General features: G+C 42.4%; 1 protein-coding gene across 10 annotated transcripts in view; it reads right to left on the bottom strand.

Annotated features, from left to right (window-relative positions):
* CADPS2 (calcium dependent secretion activator 2) overlaps positions 1-21496 on the bottom strand; it is a 401370-nt gene that overhangs the window by 187345 nt on the left and 192529 nt on the right. For all 10 annotated transcript variants that reach the window (XM_056846115.1, XM_056846117.1, XM_056846119.1 and 7 more), the window contains exon 8: positions 17185-17324. In XM_056846115.1, the coding sequence (XP_056702093.1) occupies positions 17185-17324 (140 nt within the window). The remainder of the gene's footprint in view (positions 1-17184; positions 17325-21496) is intronic.

The following is a 21496-nucleotide window of genomic DNA, read 5'->3' as shown; positions in this document are numbered from 1 at the left end:
GCACAGAGTGGCTCACAGCAACGTAACCTGAACAGCATCTAATTCCACTTACTGGGCTTTGAGTAACATACATTCCTATTACAAAAGGTTAATAGTATGTATCTGGCAACAGAAGGTTGCAGCCATGCAAGCAGCTCCCAGATAGCCAAATGCCTGTAAGATGTCTTTTTACCAAACCCACCCCATGCAAAGCTTTGCACAGTGAATGGACAGAAGTCCAATGTGTTTATGTGCTGTCACAAAGTCTCTGAAGCTGGTACAGCTATCACTGCACTCATGTCTAAATGCTTACTTCATGGGTGTAGCAGTAAGATCAGAAAGATTGCAAAACAAAAATAAAAACAGTCATAATAATAATTATTGATTCCTCATTCCAGTGCATATCTGAATTTTTTAAAAAGAAGAAATCTCATTTTGCTGCTGTTTTAGAAAGAATTTGGGCCCACTGGACAACATGCAAGCATGTAGTCTTGTGAAGCAGTATCTTAGCCTGGCTCCAAACTGGAAGGTGCATGTCAGAATCCCACATTCACTGTTTTCAGTTCCTTATTGGAAAAACAAGTTACAAATGCTGTAAGTAAACATTAACTGTGGAAATGAGTAACAGTGATTGAGGCAAGCTGAGTCTCCATATTTTCTCTCAATTCATTCCCTGGGTTGTGAGAGACAATAAAAATGGAAATTGTGCTAGTACTTTATATTGCAAAGAACTGTGCAAAGTAAACGAAAGAATACTGAAATATGTATTTAGTGCTGCCTCGAGTGTTCAAAATACTCGCAACTGGTAAGGGAGGCCAGTATTATGTATCTAGATACAAATCTGCCTGCTCATGATTCCTTACGCCAATTGGTGATCAGATGTACATAATTTCAGCAGTGAGCTTGCCTTAGAAGCACATTCATGTTGTTTTGGGGAGATGTACAACCGTGGCTTAAGCTTCAAGCCCAAGATACATGCATTCTTCAACAGTTACCTTGTTAGACCAATGGTGTGACTCAATATAAGGTAGTTTCTTGTCTTCCTGTTTGCCGCTGAACACCACTGATTGGTTGGCTAATTTTTTTTAAAGGCCAACAGTTAATTGAACCTGAAAAATAATTTTATAAGATGGACAGCCAATCTAAAGTAAAGTCAATACATAAAAGCACTCCATCCAGATACAAGTACAAGATAGCATCTAAGGAGTGAAAACCTATGTGGGGCATGGTGTGTGTGTGGGAAAATAGAAACTCACCTTGCAGAAAGGGAAGCGCAGAAAAACAACACACTATCTCCTCTTTGAAAACATATCTGAATGCACACTCATTATGTTTCCTCTATATTAAGAATTAAGTGTACTTATTTTTTCTGAAGCCAAATTTGAAATTTTTAAATAAAACTTTTCACGTATAGGTGTTATGTGATCTAAATGAGATTGTGTTAATAACCAGGTCAAGGAAGTTAAATACTCTAGCATTTCTGAGAGGGAAGTCTGTTGTAAACATTTCTATTCAAAACATTAGGACTCTGGTTAAATCCACACAGAGAGACCCAATGGGGTTGTACAGTAATCTGATAATTGTACTTGGAGCACTATTAGGAGGCACTTCAATGGCCGCTTACACTGGTATAATCCAATTCAAGTCAATGAGACTACACTACTATTAAGTGGGCTTTGGATGGCCTTCTCAGAAACTCTCAGGGACTGTTTGTAGACTATTGAGTCAACACCCAGCCGATATTATATACATACTCATGCACACCCACACACCTTTTATTGCAGTTCATGCAAATCATATAAAACTATAGAATGCTTCATAAATCACACCTGAAGTAGCTGAAATTTACACAAACAATTTAAAGAAACTGTCTGCAGATTCTCGCACAGGCCGAACACATTAGGCAAATATGACAGGTGGTTGCTACTGCTAGTGCTTTTAAAAAATCTTATCATCTGCTCTAATTTCTGCTAAACCAGAATCCAGATGTGTATTTCCTCCATAATTCCCTGGCTTTTTAAAATAGATTCACTTTTGTATGCATCCATCCATGCCTTGTATGTGGCTTATAACAGATGCATAAGGAAGAGAACCAGGCTGGCAAAACAACAAAACAAAGCTACACTCTAGCAACTGAAAGAATACATAATGCCTATTTCTGTACAAGGTGAAAAAAGACCAAAAAGTTGGGTTTCTTTAACATATGAACACAAAAGTGGTTTCGCCAAAAGTGTTGTCGATTCTGGTAAAACCACCATAACTTCTGGAGTAATATCAACAGAATTAACCACAAATTTACATCTGGTACATTTCACTGGCAGCATAGATGACGATCATTAAAAGTTACAAAGGTTTCTGTTAGTAACACAGAATGCCATAGATATTGCACAATAGTTTTGTATATACCATATGTCTAAGAATAATAATCTGAGGGTGGTCTAAAAACTCTTTCAATACTTCATGTGGCTTGATGTAGAGGCTCCTTTGTGTTTATGGTGGTGTTTAGGGACCAGGATGATGGTGGAATGAAGCTGGCTATTTGGTTCTAGAGTGAATTGTAGTCACCCTCACACCTGTTCCTTTTCTTTAACCAGCATCTTGGGCAATGCTTACTAACGTTACAAAAACTTGTCCTATGAACATCTACATTTGATTTAACCTGGAACATAAACCCTCAAGTGCAGAACCTATTGTTCCACTCTTGATGCAGCTGCATTTTTTATCAGGTTTTTGAACTACATTTTCAGTTGCAATACAGAATTAATGGAATGGGTTAGAGCCAAAGAACCACACATGGAAAAGGAACACTGCTCTGCAAATAGTCATGCGAGCACTAGCCACTAGCATAAAAGTTTGTAAAATGGTTTTATTATTTATTCACTTTTATCTTGCCTTGGCCAGTATATCAAGTCCCTCCCCTTCCCACTTCACCTTCATAGTAATCCATTAAGGCTAAGGTCAAGATTGGTTGGCCTAAACCCACCAAGTAAATTTGTAGCAGAATTCAGATTTGAACCAGGGACCTTCTGTATCAAAGCTCCTTTGCTATATCGGTTCCTAATTCAATAAAATGCATTTCCAAACAAACATCTGTTGGACTATAGTATGATAATTACACATTCCTTCCATTACAAAAAAATAAAGCTATATGTGCCATAAACCTGTAATAAATATTCCCACTTTAATCCTGAAGAATGAACTGGATTGTTCTGTATTCTTTTTACACACAATAGACAACCAAAGTGACAGTTCTGTACATCAGTACATTTTGGGAGAAAACTGGATTACAACTATAAAATTAGTCTGTATACACAAAAATGCAATATTGTACATTTCACGTTTTGAACCTCAAAGGGATACACAGGCACACTTTTACCACTTTCCTTTAAACTATGGTGCCCTCTTGTGGTAAATACTATTTAAGTTCTGCACAGAGGATGGCATATATTGTACCAGTTTACAAGGGATACATAAAACTTGCTGTGGCTTTTGCATCACACTAGTAACACACATTTAAGTATTTATCTTTCTGTCGACTTCAGGCCTCTCAAAAAGAGAAGACCAATGAAACTAAATTCAAATCCATTACCACCTTAGAAACCAACAAGTAAACCTAATACTCTTACAAAAGGCCGTGTTGACTCTAATGTTCCCCAAGGGCCAACCTCTTCAGAATTGCCTTCTGAGGGCCAAACTACACGTTACATATACCACTTGATCGTCACAGGGATCTGAAGCAGGTTGCCAGCTGCTAACCGTTATTTCTAATTTAAAATCAAATACATTTTATAATCTCTTTAATCCTGTCTAATACATTGTTTGTATCCAAAACTTTTTATAAGCAGTAGCCATCTCCTGAGAAACATACCTTTTGTAAAGTAAATACTGCAAATTAATGACTGGCTGCTTAGATGGTGTCATTAGGAAAGGTTTGGACTTTTGGACCATGGCTTATGCTTTTGAGATGAAGCTCTTCTATCGGGAGATGGTTTGCACCTCACAAGGGTAGGAAAAAATGTGTTTGGTGAGAGCCTTGCAAACCTGATATGGAGGGCTTTAAACTAAATCCTATGGGGGGATGAGACAAAAACTTAGGTAGTTGTGAATTTCCTGCATTGTACAGGGGGTTGGACTAGATGACCCTGGTGGTTCCTTCCAACTCTATGATTCTAACTGGAGTTATTAGGCTGCATACATTTGCAGTATATTTGACTTTTGTGGCGCTATAGCTGTCATTCATCTCCTGGTTTGTGTTATCCACACTAGAAAGCCCTGTTGCAAAATGCCTTCTGTAGCTCAATGATAGTACAATTAGCTAGTGATACATAGATGCAGCCCTAGTCAGTATGTACTATAGAAAAACAGCAATCCAAGCAGGGACACCCAAAAGGCTGGATCCTCATAAAATTAATCCATAATGGTGTAAAATACATTTCACTCCCCCGCTGGAAGCTGCATGTCACATGAAAATATGGATGTTATTGAATATCAAGAAAACTTTGGCTTGTTCAAGTTAATTTTAAGGTTGCCCCTTTCCCCTACCACACTAACAAAACTTGATAGAAGGATTGCCATTAAAATTGATGTCTGAGTGGTGTATAAGAGGCATATAGTGTATAAATGGCAAAAAAATGGTGCAAAAGAAACAAAAATGGGAAGTATGTTGAAGAAAACAAGTGGGGGAAAATAGGTACAATACGGTAAAGTTTATCATTTGTGGCTGAAGGCTATTATAATCTGCCATATAAAACCAAGTCATAACTGATAACATTAAAACAGTCTGACCAAAAAATGCTAGTCATTAAATGCCCTTATTAAACACAGCTTTAGTCCGAATTTCTTGGCTGCTAAGGAAAAGAGCGACACTATAGAAAACAAATGGATCAGCAGCTGAGAGGAGAAAGAGCAGCTTTTCTGAATCGGAACAGAGATTTAAGTCATTTAGAAACGCTGTAAGAAATTTAGTTCTGGGCTCTGTATAAACAGGGTGGAATAAAATATACTGCTTTAGGTCCTCTGGAACTGTGGCTCCACAAATGCACAGGCGAGAGGCCCATGGTGTTTGGGTGTTTTTTTAATAGATGAGCTTTCCAAGATGGCGATGAGGAAGGCGGATGCTAAACACATGATTCTGTGACAAAAATAGGTGGTCCCATATGTAAATAAAGTAAAAATACATACTAGTACATAAGCTCTCACTAAAACTCCCATGTTGCTAATCCATTTCTTAAGAATGGGAAATAATAACTTTTAGTTGCTAGCTGACCCTGCACCATCCAGACTTCACAAACATTTCCTCAGTTAAAACTAAAGTTCCTTTTTTTGTTCAGTGTTTTCTAATGGTATTTTTCTACATAATGGAATGGATCCAAAGTAGCCCTTGTGCACATAGAAGGCATTTCCACTCCTGCAGGGAAGTTCCACAATGTCTTGGGAGTTTTTCCTTGAGTTGCACCCCATCTTGTTTTCAAGAGTCCCCCTAACCCCAGCTTTTAAGCAGGAGGCTGCAAAAGACATTGAGAAAGATCCATTTTGCAACCAGAGTGCCACCTGCAGTCCTTTAGATGCAACCCATTACTTTTTAAATAAATCACAAAATTAATAGAAAAATAAAATACACAATGTTTTATACCCTGGCTAAAATTACTGCAGAATTTCTGCCAGCTGAATGCAATTCATTTCTAGCTCCCAAAATATCCCCAGATGCTGCTCCTAGAGATGGGGGGAACCCCAGGAATGGCCCAGTGGGGCATTTAGGGCTGCACTGAAAGAGAAAAATTGTTGGAAAATCATCCTCCTCTTCCACCAGCAGACAGGTTGAGTAGGATCTAGCCCATTACCTGTATTAAGTTGCAAGACTTCATTATACATTCTGATTATTAACACCATCATCAACAACAAATGGAACTGTTATTCTAAACATCAGTTGATTCCATAATCTAGAATACAATCAACTTTCAATTTCGAAAACCTCTCTGTCAAAACTGTGCATAAGTCTCAGCGTGGTATGAGAGCCAGAGTGGTGTAGTGATTAAGAGCAGCACTCTTCCACACGAGCAGCAGACTCTAACCTGGTGAATGAGGTTGGTTTCCCCATTCCTACACATGAAGCCTGCTGGGTGACACTGGGCTACTCACAGTTCTCCCAGAACTCACTCAGCCCCACCTACCTCACAAGGTGTCTGTTGTGGGGAGGGGGAGGGAAGGTGATTGTAAGCTGCTTTGAGACTCCTTAAAGGTAGAGAAAAAGCAGGGTATAAAAAACAATTCTTCTTCTTCTTCTTCTATAGCTAGATAGAAAAAAAAAATCCAAAGCCTCAAGTGTTTAATGTTCGGATGAAATGTTGAGTTTTATATGGTTTCCTGCCAATCAAAGTAGCAAGCCTGCCATGCTAATAAAAAAGCAATTGACCCCAACAGTGAGGCTAATTAAATGAGGTAAGATAATTAAATGCTTCTCAATATGTAATCAAAATTGAAGCTGTAAGTATTTCAAAGTGACCCCCCTCCCCTTTCCTCCAGCATTAGCTTTCTTATTGGAATCTGTCTTGCTAAGGTAAAAGATTCCTGTAGGCTGAAACAAAAAGTGTCGTTATAGGGGATAACCGCTAAGTGCTAAGAAAGGCTAGAACTCTGATGTTCCCACAGAAATGCTTCACAGTTGAATAATATGTCAAACAAAATGGCCCACTTCAAATAGGATTATGCACAACAAAACAAAGCATGCCACTAGTAGCGAACTTGGAAAGGCTACTTGCTGTAACACTAGTTCCATCCACAATGCGATAGATGGGAAGGTGTGTTCACCTCTGTTCTAAAGGTGAGTTTGCTCATGACATTTGAATAGTGGCTAACCTATTTCACAAGAGTGTTATAAGGGCAAAATTGGGGAACAAAATTCATTGGCTTCTTGGAGCAAGATGGGATAAAAAGACACACACAATGCATATAATAATCTTTAGAACTATGGGAATGGTCAGTAGAAGAAAAACTTCCTTATGTTTTCCCCCCTTGTAACTAACTCAAAATTCTGAGTTTCTACTGTGAGCTTCAAAAAGTCAGTTAAAAACAAAACAAATCAAATGGCATTGAGTTTGTTTAAAGAAAAAATATGAAATTTTTGTAAAATGTGATCCAGAGGGGTTGCGACTGAGGGACATTCCTGAAGAAAGCATTAAACTGAGGCTCTAGAGATCACACTCAAACTCAATTTGTAGCTATAAATATTTAGGAACATTTATTGCAACTCATCACTGGACCAGGTCTAAGGCTACAATCCACTACAAAAATCCAAATGAAATGAAGTGGTTGTCCAAACACATAACTCTGCAAGACGTCAGACCAAGTCAACTGTGGTTAAACGATGTTCGGCCGGGACCTCCGATTTCTCCCAGGTTTGACAAGTATTTCAGACTAATTACAGTGAAATGAATGCAAAGTGATACCTCAGTTAGTAATATATCTTTAGGCAATTAAAATCCACTCAGCTTCTCCCTGCAATTAAAATGGCAGCAACTTGTTAGAAAGGTCTCCAAGATCCCCTTACTAGCAATTATTACCATAATCATTAAAATCAGGCTTATAGCTATAATCTGTTCTCTAAGGAACTAGCAGCAGGAAATACACTTCTGCTGCTTTCTTTCCTAACCATTTTGCATTTAGCCTGATCATAATTATCCAGTCAGTTGTTAATGTAATTTTGTGTGTGTCACACAATTTGATTTTTGTTCTCTTGTCTTTTTTTTGCAAACAGATTTAGATCTATTCATTGTGCTGAAATTAAAGGACATACAAGAACTTAAAGGTCAAAATGCCATCGTAGTTTGTGGGGGGAGGGGATCCTTAAACTTGATTTAGTATAAACTAAGCCAGCATTTGTCTGTAATGAGGATAACAGGCATCTGTACAACAGCCAAACCTGTTCATTAAACAACTGGTTCAGTTATTTGCAAATTGTTATAATTGAAGCAAATCAATTGATTTGCAGTATGAGAAGAAACAGGAACTTGTAGGTTACAGACTTTTTTTTGCATATTATTAGATTGGGGTAAATTTGGGGTTTTATTATTGTTTGATGTCTTACAAATACATAATTTATAACATCTTGAGCCATAGTGATACACTTTTTTTTTGGTAAATAAACGTCAGAGGAAACACATGCACACTTACAAGAGAAATAAAGTATTTGAAACTATGTACTGGAATGTTTATTTTAAATAGTACTTAAGAGCCAAGTTATTGTCCTTTCTGAAAGTTTGCTTGTGCCACCAAGTTAAGTCTTTTTCTCCTTACCAAAAAGGAAAGAAATGTGGAGCTTCTCTTTAAATTCCTTTCCATTAATTTGTAATCTAGACAGTATGAAATGGTGGGCCCAGAGAATGAGCTGATACTTTTCATTACAATTTATTGAACCATGTTTAAAAACTGTTTTAAAATGGTTTTAAAGTGTTTTAGCATTGGTAATTTTCAATTATATATTTTTTAACTGGAGTAGTACTTACTGATTAATGCTGCTAGCTGCCTTGAATGCAGAACAGGCAGGATACAAATCCCACAAGCAAATAAACAGTTTGGTATAAGTTTGGAAAGACATGGAAACTTCAACTGCAGGAAGGACTATCCAGTCAACCAGAGGCCAAAACACACACACCTTGGGACAGATCCAACCATCATTTAAGGAGCTTTCCTCCAATTTAAGTGGTTCTTATAAATGAAGAGCCACTTAAGTTAGAGAAAGGCTTCAAACTTTGCTCAATGGAGTGGTAATACAGGGGTAGGATCCATAGCCATGTTTGAGTCTGTAGGGGTCAGAGGCTACCACAGGTCTAATCTGAGTAAATAAGACCATTTATAGATGAGAACACCTTCAAAGAAAAGTCAGAGATATAATCACAAGCTACTCTTACACACAAACAGATATAGAACTTGGTCTCTGGACTCTTTACCATTTTCGTTGCCCTCCTCTGCACATGTTCCACCTTGTCTATAGCTTTCTTAAATTGGGGTGCCTAAAACTGAACACAATACTTTAGGTGAGGTCTAACTAGAGCAAAGTAAAGCGATACTATCACTTTGCAAGATCTGGACACTATACTTCTGTTGATATAGCCCAAAATGGCATTTGACTTTTTAGCTACCGTATATATCCATGTATAAGCCGACCCGCGTATAAGCCGAGGTGCCTAATTTCTCCCCCAAAATGGGGAAAAATTAGGCACCCGTGTATAAGCCGAGGGTCGGCTTATAACTCCTCCCCCCCCCGGCAGGCTTACCTTACCGGCTCCTGGCGGCGAAAAGCGGCGCGGGCCCGGTGGGGGCGGCTTTCCTGCAGCAGCAGGAGGCCGCCCCAGGCCACTCTGGGCGGCGGAAAGCGGCACGGGCCCGGCAGCCTTCCAGGCAGGCCCCGCTGGCCGCTCCCAGGCCGCGGGAAGGTGAGCGGGCCGGCGGCGGTGGCGGTGGCGAGGCCTGCCTGCTCCCAGGCAGGCCCCGTTGGTCGCTCCCAGGCCGCGAAAAGGAAGCACCCTGAAGGCGCGTGGGGGGCCCTTTAAACAAGCCCCTCTGCGCTGTCTGCGCAGGCAGCGCAGAGAGGTTTAAAGACCCCCCACCCCCCCTCCCGGGACTCCTGGGAAGGCAGGTGGGGGGCTGTCAAGCGCCTCTGCACTCTCTGCGCAGAGAGCGCAGAGAGTTTCCAGATGCCCCCCCCAGCCTTGCCTGGACTCCCGGCAGGGCTGGCGAGGGGCTGGCAAGACCCTCTGTGCTGTCTGCGCAGGCATCGCAGAGGGTTTTCAGACCCCCCCAGCCCTGCCGGGACTCCCGGCAAGACTGGGGGGGGGGCTTTAAATACATCTGTGCCTCCCGGCCGGGGGGCACATATCTGTTTAAAGGGCACCCCGCCCCCTTCAGGGGGCTTCCCTGGAGAGGCGCGGGGTGCCCTTTAAACAGATCTGTGCCTCCCGGCCGGGAGGCACACATCTGTTTAAAGGGCACCCCGCCCCCCTTCAGGGGGCTTCCCTGGAGAGGCGCGGGGTGCCCTTTAAACAGATCTGCGCCTCGCACCCTGCACCCCTTCAGGGGGCTTCCCTGGAGAGGTGTGGGGTGCCCTTTAAATAGATCTGCACCTCGCACCCTGCCCCTTCAGGGGGCTTCCCTGGAGAGGCGCGGGGTGCCCTTTAAAGAGATCTGCGCCTCCCGGCCGGGAGGTGCAGATCTCTTTAATGGGCACCCCGCCCCCCTTCAGGGGGCTTCTGGGAGGCGCAGATCTGTTCCGGGAGGCACAGATCTCCCCGGCCGGGAGGTGCAGATCTGTTTAAAGGGCACCCTGCGCCTCTCCAGGGAAGCTCCCTGAAGGCGCGTGGGGTGGGGGAAAGGGCCCGAATCGTCCGAATTTATTCGGGAACACCCCGAACTCGGCCAATTCGGATCCCCGATTCCCCCCCTTTTTGAGTTCGGTTCGTCCGAACCGAAAAACCGCCGAATTGAGAGAAATTCAGCTGTTTTTCGGTTCGGGCCGAACCGAATCAACAGCCCTAGTAACCACTACTTTCACCTCGTCAGCTAGTTCTTCCTTATTGGTGAGAATAAAGTCCAAGATAGCAGACCTCCTTGTTTCCCTCTCCACTTTCTGGAAAATGAAGGAAGCCAGTCAGAAATGTATTTGACCTTTCAATTTTAGCAGAGTTGGACTTCCAAAAGATATCTGGGTAATTAAAATATCCCACGACCACTGTATCCTGTCTCTTTGTTAAATTTGTAATCTGAGTGTCTCATCCAAGTCCTCTGCCTTGTTTGGTGGTCGATAGAAGACCCCCACCATAATATCACTATTATTTCTTACTCCTTTTATTTTTACCCATAGACATTCAACTTAACTTCCATGCTCAGATTCATGTATTTCTTCACAAGTATACACATCCTTGCTATTTCTCCCCACCTCCTTATTTGTCCATCCATCCCTTTTAAACAAGTTGTACTCCTCAATCCTAATATTCCAATTGTGTCATCCCACCAAGTTTCAGTAATGCCTACTAGGTCATAGTCCCCATCCTGTATTAGGTCTTCAAGTTCCCCCTGCTTGTTTTTCATACTCTGCACATTAGTATAGAGACATCGGAATCCATGGTTTAGGTGCCCTGAGGATTTCGTTTCTGGACTTACCTGGGAGTTAATGTTTCCTTGCATATGTGCCATTCCCCCTAAATCTTTAGTATTCTCATCTGGAGTTATTGGCATCACACTAGGTTTTACATTTTTATCTTGCTCCCCCATAGGATTTAGTTTAAAGCCCTCCTTATCAGGTTTGCAAGGCTCTCACCAAACACATTTTTCTTACCCTTGTGAGGTACAAACCATCTCCTGATAAAAGAGCTTCATCTCGAAAGCATGAACCATGGTACAAAAAAACAATTTTTTTCTGACGACACCATCTACTTAGCCAGTCATTTATCTGCAGTACTCTTCTTTCCCTTCCTAAGCCATGGCCTTCAACACGAAGAACTGTCAAAAATACAACCTGTGCTCCCAAGTCCTTCACCTTCTTACCCAGAGCCATGTAGTCTCGTTTAATATGTTCTGGGCTGTGCCGGACGATATCATTAGTTCCCACATGGATTAGCAAGAAAGGATAATAATCTGTGGGCTTCATGACTATTTCTACTCTTTCTGTCACATTCTGGATGTGTGCACCTGGTAGACACCATACCTCTCGAGACGACAAGTCTGGTTGGCAAACTTTAGCCTCTACCACTCTCAGTAGGGAATCCCCAATTACCAGCACACACCTGCTCCTATTTTGGAGAGTGGAAGCTCGAGCCCTCTCATCCACAGGGGCCTGAGACATTTCCTTCAAGCTTTGGGGAGGCTTGTGGAGAAGCCCTTGTTCCAGGGGTCCAGAATCAATATCTGTGGGGAGATCTTGAAAACGATTGCTTAGCACCAGAGGCTCAGAATGTCACCTGATTTTCCTGCTCCAGTGGGTTACATTCTTCCATATGCCCTCCTCCTGTGTTGGGTACTCCTCCATTTGATGAGATACCTTTCTCTCCTCCTCCTGTTGCCCCCTCAAGAGTGCTTTATGCATTCTGCCCATGAACGCTTCCCCTTCCCTTATAAAATGGAGTGTGGATAAGCATGCTTCAAGTCCCTATATCTTCTCCTCCAGTAGGACTACCCACTTACACTTGCTGTAAGTGTAATTGCTGTTACCCTCAGGTAGAATCCACAGCTCCCTCATCTCCCTCATCAGCCATGCTGCTTCGATCCATTGCAGAAGTGGTTCACTTTTCCCCTGCACTACCCTGATAACTCCCCTGACAAACTGCCTCACTAAACTCCCTGCCTGCAGAAGCAAAAAGCTTAACACATATAGGATATACAAACTTCTTGGCTTCTTGCAGGGCCCCCAGGCTAAGCTGTGGCTCTTTGGCTCCTGCCAAAGGCTTGCAACTCTGGCGAGGAGGAGCCCTACACAGATAAAGGCTTACCCAGCAGAAGGCAGGGCCAGCAGTTGGCCCCTCCCCAATCAACAACAATTAGCTTCTGCAATCAGCTGCAATCACCTTCCGCAATTAGGACAATCAGCTACAACCCAGGCAAAAGAGTCAAGCAGAAACAACATGTACTGCAACAGGCACCACTCTACAGTGAGCTATACTCACCCACACACCCTCAATGTCCTCCCACACAGTAATCTCAACTAATTCTCCCCAGCAGTTGAGGAGAGGGAGGAAAAAACAACAGTCACCACTACAGCAGCTCTCTTTCTCCCACCTTCTCAGGTCCCAGCTGACTCTGATCTACCTCAGGCAAGGAGGAGGCCTACACAGTTCAAGGCTCATCCAGCAGAAGGCGGGGCCAGCCAGCAGTCAGCCCCAGAAAAAGCAGATCCTTTCCAATCAACAGCAATCAGCTTCCACAATCAGCTGCAATCACCTTCTGCAATTAGGTACAATCAGCACTCCATCAGCTCTCTTTCTCCCTCCTTCTTTTCCCCCAGCTTACTATATAAACATTGTAAGCTATTTAAGCAATTATGAAGACCAATTCATCGGAATAAAAAAATAATCTCAGTTATCTGAGGCCGCACTCTTCTTCTGCATGGACTAATTAGTTTGAATAACTGGTGCTAGGCTGGATGGTTTTTAGTGGCAGTATTTCTTACATTCTACCATTCTCCAATTTTTTCTCCCCGGTTGCTATAGTAATAAAGGGAAAGTGTTAGCACAACTCATCCTTTGATCCTAAATTGACATCGGGTACATCAAGAGCAATATATATGCCTACAATTTAGTTATTGTTTGAAGTAGCTAAGACTGATATAGAAAGCACTGGAAGGTACTTTTTTTGTTTCCTTTTTGTACAAAACCCAACTCATATAAAGAAATGAGTTGCCACAAACCTGGCTGTGACAGAGTAATGAGATATTTGTACCTGTATGAGCCAATCAGATTACAGTTTAAATTGGAAAATATCAGCTGGGGGGGCTGAGTCAGATGGCTCTGTTAAAGTTTTCTTATTGCGGTGTTTCTCAAACTTTTTGAAATGATACTCACTTCTAAACATCCTGAATTGTTGTAACCCAATTGCAAAGTAATGGCAGGCTACTCTCCCTCTCAACATAAAACACAAGCATACTACATCTTTAATACGGAATGAACTGGTGTTTCCCCCCCCCCCCTGTTTAATACTGATACTGTGTAACAGGCTCTATTTCCTGGCCATTTCACACATGGTGTAGAAGCACACCACAATTCCCTGTGGAGCCTCCTCTCCCAGCTTACTCTGTTCCTCATCTTGGCCTGTGAGAGAGTCCTGAACCACAGCAAGAACTGCTTCCTCAAGAGTTTCTTAGCGAGACAAGGTTTAGAATTTTTGGATGCTGATGTTGTACTTGTAGCCACGGGTTGGCTGATTAGGCTTGTACATTGTAAATGTTCAGTAAATGATTCATACTGCTTGCCTTCATATAAACATAAGCAAATCTTTTAAACAATCCGTGTTTCCAATTCTCTTAGCTCTTTGACGTATTCTGTGTTTTGTATGTTACTGGTAAGTTTATGATCTGTGGGTTTAATAATATATATAATTTTGGAAACGTTGCTTATAGATCCCAAATCCACCCTATGTGGCGGCCTAGAGCTGGTTACTGAGGATATGCACTCTTAATCTCTATGAAGTCCTGTAGAACCTACTTTGTGTGGGGGTGGGGGTTGACAGGCAAGAGACCCCTGCAATGTTCCAGAATGGGGTAAAAATTGTCAAGGGGACCCCCCCTCCCCCGGATGTTACCTTGGTCTCTTTGAGTAAGCAGTAGTTGAATTACACGGCAGCCTTAATTATTGCTTTCCAATTGGCAAAGGCTATTAAAACGTTTTCACAAACAATTCAGCAAGGTCCTATAAAATCTTAAAAGGGCGGACTGGCCATTATACTTACAGAGAATGGGCTTGGTGGGCACCTTCTTTGAAGGGCCACTGGTGGCCAGAAAGAAGCAGAGCCAAGTCTCAGCCACTCCACCAGTACTGCAGGAGTTACTGGGCTCAAACCCGTCAGAGGCAACAAGATCACTGTCAGCTTCCCAGCTGCCCCCTGCTGCATTAGGGCAATGCTGAGCTTGATGTCCACTGTTGGTACCTGGCAGGGTGTGAGAGGAGTGACCCTTGAGCTGCTGACATACAGCACCACAAAGGTCACTCAGCCAGGTTTGTTTGCGGACCATTTAAATTTCCCAATATATCCCAGATCTTGGAGAGTTGCTTCCAGCCAGAGCAGAAAATATTTGACTAGGTGGATCCATGGTCTGACTCAGGGTAGGTCCACATGTCCCTTGAGCCAAGAGAGTCTAGAAGGGAGGGCAGTGACTGAAGCACAAATGCACCAACGCAAAACATATTGCAACTGCCCTCCAGCGACCAACGGTATATAACAATGACAACAGCAAAGAAATCTTTCTCACCTGGCTTCAGTTCTTCTTATCAAGTACATCACTGTCACATGTCTATAATTTACTGCCTGAATTTGATCAACAGCATAAGAGTTTTATGTTTGGCTTTGTTGAAGCAATACATTCTTTTAGCCACTAGGCTATGCTAGAACATAACTCAAATGGTCAAACATATTTCTAGCCTAGACAAAATCACTCCAACTGAAATATGCATTAAGTTAAACAGCTTGATTTTAAATCACCTTAAACCCAGTAATTGAGATTATCAGTGCTGTGAGTGCTGGTGTCCAAGGAATAGTAATCTCATTTACTCTGAACAAATTTTTTTGAACTCCTCTTTAGATCTTCAAACCAAATCACACACGCACATAAGAAAGATGAAAAGTGCCTGGAAATCAACTTTCCTGCATGATCATGAATTGATGCACAAACCCAGATGAAGTATGTTTAAAAACTGCCTGTTTTTCACAGTTCAGAATCTGGAGCCTGATACTTTTTCATTCAGAACAGCCTCTCTATTCTTTTCAGGAGGTTACCAATGCTCGAGAACAGCTGAAAAAAACACTTTAAATGGGATGTGTAAATTCAGTCTGAAGTTCTTGAAAAGCTGGCTGTGCTACCATCAAGGAATGGCTGTGAAAAATGGGGGTTTCAGCAGTGCCGCTTTTCTGGTCCTGAATAGTTGGGATAGTCAGCCTGTACCTATGCTACAGTGAAGGCATGTACAATCGGCATACAGGGTATGCTTCAACTCTTCCAGGCATTACGTACCCGTCCAGCACTCCCATCTGATATACCGGGAGAATGCACTGTGTGTGTCATCTCAGTATGCACAATTGCCAATTTTTTTTAAATGAGAAAGATGAATATTTTGCCCCTTCAATATGTATAAAAGCTGCAAAATGCACACGTAGCCCTTTCCCGACAAAATAGTGATCACATGTACCAAGATAATTGCAGCATGTGGGAAAGCAATGTCAGAAATGTTACAGCTGAAAAGAGCTTTGATTATCCTTGTAAATATGGTGAGTCTTATGTTAGATTCTATGAATTTACAGCTGAACATGTGTTTTAAATCCCATATTTATCCAGGTGCTGGCACCATTTTATTTGCAAAGTGAACACATGCTGGCTCTTTCTTACAAACACACACACAATGAATACATATATCTTGCGTGTATGTGTGTGTGTGTGTATACACACACACACACACACGATGTATATGTTCATTGTAACTTGTATACAGGGCTTTTGGTCATAGTTATGGGACTAAATTAGAAAAGAACCGGCAGCCTAACCCCAATCTAAACACATTTGCAAACCGGCCACTGGACTATCTTGACAAAGTTTACAACTCCTTACTAGCACAGATTTTATTACTGAGTTAGGCAGGCTGAAAAAAATCACCAAGATTTTTCAACCAAGAAAATCATAGACCTTGGGGAAAAGGTGCTTAGCAATCAGGGGATTGTGGAGTACAGGAAGAGATGTTTCAATTCTAATAGCTTAAAACTACCCTTCTTGCTTCTCAAAAGAGTACTTTCCATAAATTTTTAAAATCCTACCATAAATTATTTAAACAGTGACCTTTTCATTTTGCAACACATGGAACTGTTTGTTCCTTCTTTGGCAGAGTTTTATTGCCATTATCGAAGAGAACAGTGACACAGGGCCGTGTTCAACATCCATGTTCTTGACGAGGGCTGGTATTCACTTTGGCCAAGTGGAATTTTGGAGATTTTCCCCCCTTCTCCTTTGAAAACTTGACGTTTTCCTGATGTATCTCAATCGACATTTGAAAACTTTGTAGTTTCACAAGTGGCTTGGTACACAGCAAGGGGAGGGACGCGAAAGGATGCAATCCTTTGGATCTGGCCAAGGAAATCTACTAAGCCCCCTCTACCTGCTGTATATAATAATGCTCAGAACAGTACAAAGGGAAAGCGCTGGGTGTAGTAAAAAATCTCTCATTTATGCACAAAAAGGGGTAGAAAAATCAAAACTAAACACTGAAGAAATCACAATGCCAAAATTCAAGCACAAGCCTTATAAAATCCTACATGCGTTCACTTTAGCACCATACCTTGCTTTTGCTGTGTTTTATTCTTAAATGAGTTACTCTATACACACATATAAGGCTTTGGAATAAAGTTCATGTTTTCTTGTAATGTAATACACTTGTAACCACAGTTCGCTTCAAATGTATTTATGCTATATGATCTGGCCACTTAAAACCAACTTGCTATTTTTGCAGAAGAGACACTTACCCACAGTGCTTCATGTGTGGTGGTTTATCCATCTTTACTGCCAGCTTTATCCTCAAATCAGAGTCTTGGCTGTTTTTGGGGACAACCATTTTATGCAGCTCGGGTGACTTTGAGCTATTGGATGTTGGGTACAATACTACCTGCAAAGGACAGACAATGAAAAGCTGTTTATCATAGTGACAGATGTTTCTCCAAGTGCATCTATAATCTTTGATCCAATCCAGAACCTCTGTCCATGTCACTTTTTCCAGTTTGAAAGAAGATCAAAGACGATATGAGTAACAAATCATAAGGCTTTCATTTCATCACTGTAACACACATACACAGTGTCTCTGTCCTCTGATCCTTGCTTTAATTTTTGTCTCTTTCCCCCAAATCTTTTCTGCTCACAGAATCCAAGGAGGGCATCACCTCACTGACATGAGATTCCCAAATCACTCTCATCATGCTCTCCTCCTAACTGGAGCTTTCTATGTTTTAAGTTCAGAAATTGTTCTGAACCAATGTTCATGTTTTCTGCACATTTGCAGAGCATGTAGTTTAATTTCAGCCCTGAACAAAACCTTCTTTCTGACAGCACACAGCGGAACATAGTCCTTACTTCTCTGGAAGGGTGCAGATTCCATTACTGACTAGACATTATAGTTAAGGTACTGACATGTGGAAATCCATGTCGAAAAAACTTCACTATAGCTTGCTGGGGCTTCATTAAACATTACACACAGATGCACATAGCAAAACCGAATGTTTCATTTTGTCTAAAGAAAGAGACAGAGCGAGCAGCCTCTTTGGGAGGGGGCAATTTAGGGCAGAGAGGAGGAAGAAGAGTTGGTTTTTATATGCCGACTTTCTCTACCACTTAAGGCAGAATCAAACTGGCTTATAATCGCCTTCCCTTCCCCTCCCCACAACAGACACCCTGTGAGGTGGGTGAGGCTGAGAGAGCATGACCCAAGGTCACCCAGCTGGCTTCGTGTGTGTGTGTGTGTGTAAAGTGCCGTCAAGTTGCAGCTCACTTATGGAGACCCCCTTATGGGGTTTTCATGACAAGAGACTAACAGAAGTGGTTTACCAGTGCCTTCCTCTGCACAGCAACCCTGGTATTCCTTGGTGGTCTCCCATCAGGGCTGACCCTGCTTAGCTTCTGAGATCTGACGAGATCGGGCTGTACCACGCTACCTTCCCTGGCTTCATGTGTAGGAGTGGGGAAACAAATCTAGTTCACCAGATTAAAGTCCACCGTTCATGTGTAGGAGTGGGGAATCAAACCTGGTTCTCCAGATCAGAGTCCACCTCTCTAAACCACTACACCACGCTGGGAGTGGAGAAGTGCTTCCCCCCCCAGTTCTTTCCATGTGGAATTCAGAATGGGGGGGAGCAACTAGGGAACAGGTTAGGAACCCCCTGCCACTTCTCCACTCCCAATAAAGTTTGCCACCCCCCTCCCCTCAAAAGTCATCCAGGCTTTATAACGTATGTACTGCTTTGTTAGATCCAAAGTCTCCCCTCCCCCCAAATCAAGGAGTCCTTTGTCTGTGCTAATGGGATGGAATAGGAAATACAACCTCATGCATGATTCAAAACTTTATACCTTATTGTCCCCGTTCACTAACTCCTTTTCCAATGGCAAAACAGTCTATGCAGATACCTTTAATAATTAGCCAACATTGTCTGAAATGTCTATATTTCGCTGGAAGCTGAAACCTGCATCTCAGATGCATCTGACTCCACTGAAGCCACTTGTCCCCAAATGCTAGTGAACCACTGTTTTAGTCTTCCACTATATGGTTACAGGGATGTTAATAAAATAAAAATAGAAAACACATTTCTTGGATCCATCCACCGCGTACTGAAAGCGAGAAAGAGATATGTATAAAAAACACTGGAAGAATTCCATAAGTAATTATGTTTTTCTTGCCAAACAAGAATCTTACATCTATACAAAAATGCCTCCAGTTTCATGTTAATTTCTATTTAACAAATCTGGATCTGAAGTGCCTCTGAGGAGTTCAGGATGGCACACATGGGGTTAATGACAGCTGACCGGGTTTGGCTGGGATATACTATCTGGTCTCATAGATCTGTGGCTGAGTGGGGATTTGAACCCACTTCTTCCCATTCCAAGCCTGACACTCTGTGCACCAGATTACAGTAGGTTGGATCCTACTCCTTTCCTACTACTCACTGAGCAAAGTTTGAAGCATTCCTCCAACTTAAGTGGCTCTTCAAGAGAAGAGTTACTTGGGCTGGAGCAAGGCTCTTTGAAAGATGGTTAGATCTACCCTAGTGCCTTTCTACTACATCACTTGTGTTTCCATCACTCATCACTTCCTTGGGTGTTTAGTTCAGTCTAAGCCCATGACACACGATCTGTATGATCCAATACTGTGGTCCACTTTGCCCAAGACATTTGGTCAGAAAAAGGTAACATTAAAAGGAATAAAAGGAAGGAATACTGCTGTCCTAAAGCAGAAGTCCCTAACATGGTACCTGTGGGCTCCATGGTGCCTGTAGAACCTTTTCTGGTGTCTGCCAAGTGTAACTGGCTCCACCTCCTGCAGCAGCCATTTTATGGCTGCCATTTTGTGACTGCACCTCCCATGCTGTGTCAGAATTCCAAAGGTGCTCACGGGCTCAAAAAAGGCTGGGGACCCCTGCCCTAATGCCATGCAGAACAGGACCAAAAAAAGTGAGATGCTCTCTGGTGTTAAACATTCACATTCCAAAGTGATCCCCCCCAGAAGTATCCTTTTCAAAACAACTGCATACTTAGCGCAGTCACTCCCTCTCTGCAGCCAGTTTCTGCTCAAAGTAAATTTTGCTGGTGCAAGGCTATCTGAGAGGATTGGCTGACACTGAATAATCATAACCATAACTCAAATAAAACAGTACAATTTTATTTTACAGAAGAAGAAGAGAATTGTGGTGTTAACTGGCCACAACTTATTTTCTTAACTCTATAAACAGCTGTAAGGATTGGCGCAGCATCTGGGCAGGATCCAGAACATCTGCCAATCCTAATGCGGACTGATGTTGTTCCTATTCCAGCGGTCCCGCTGGAATAGCTGGGGATAGCAGTAACTGGAAATATCTGGATGTGAGCCATTTGATAAAATCCTCCACCACCCTAGGGAGAGACCACCCTGGCCGCCCCAGAACTGGCTTGCCTTGCTACCATGTCTCTCCCCTAATCCTTATGGGGATTCCCACACAGAGGAAAGGGGTTCGTAGACCGCTTTCCTCCTAAAATAGATCCTGCCTGATGCGCACCCAGCCTAAGTTACGACAATAAACCATACATAATACAACTATGTTCTATCTATGCCTAACGTAGGGAGGGAGGGACAAAAGCCGGCAACAGACTGAGGCTTCCTCTGTTGGGCTTCTCTTTTTATTTTACATAGACAGACCAGAAAGGGAACTATCCCCCCCAGTCCATTCTATTCCCCCATGCCTTTTTCCAACGGTCATAACCGCCCTTACTTTTGCCACCCCCTCCCTTCTGCTCGGAGGGGAGAGAACTGATTGGCTGCCAGGCAGCAGCCCACCGAACCCCCCCTCCGGCACAGAAATGCCACCCTCTTGCCTGGCCCCAGCAAACCTGGCTCCAGGTGATCCTGGAACCAAGGACTTCTATTACATGAGAGGAAGCTGGAACAATTGCAATACCAAAGGCAGAAGAGTTTATGCTTTTATTAAAATTATTTTCTTTTTAACAGAATGCATATTATGAACACAGCTCCCCCTGCCATACAGTTCAGCCTTTCAAATGGCAATTTTGCTCTCTCTTCATGAATCATTACATACTTAGGGTTGGCACAGAATTATTGTTCCAGGCATTACAGGTGACACTATCTAAAAATGAAACACATTGCTTTTTCTGTTGAGCATCTCTCTCATTCCACATCAAGACCTCAGAGTCAGATGGCCAAGACTCCCATTGTGTCAGACTTAAAAGGGAAAAAATGCACTCTGTGCACCAGATTACAGTAGGTTGGATCCTACTCCTTTCCTACTACTCACTGAGCAAAGTTTGAAGCATTCCTCCAACTTAAGTGGCTCTTCAAGAGAAGAGTTACTTGGGCTGGAGCAAGGCTCTTTGAAAGATGGTTAGATCTACCCTAGTGCCTTTCTACTACATCACTTGTGTTTCCATCACTCATCACTTCCTTGGGTGTTTAGTTCAGTCTAAGCCCATGACACACGATCTGTATGATCCAATACTGTGGTCCACTTTGCCCAAGACATTTGGTCAGAAAAGGGTAACATTAAAAGGAATAAAAGGAAGGAATACTGCTGTCCTAAAGCAGAG

The sequence above is a fragment of the Euleptes europaea genome, chromosome 3 (genome assembly GCF_029931775.1).
Source record: "Euleptes europaea isolate rEulEur1 chromosome 3, rEulEur1.hap1, whole genome shotgun sequence".
Taxonomy (NCBI): domain Eukaryota; kingdom Metazoa; phylum Chordata; class Lepidosauria; order Squamata; family Sphaerodactylidae; genus Euleptes; species Euleptes europaea.
The sequence above is the reverse complement of the archived record's forward strand: the minus strand, read 5'-3'. Positions and strand labels throughout refer to the sequence as shown.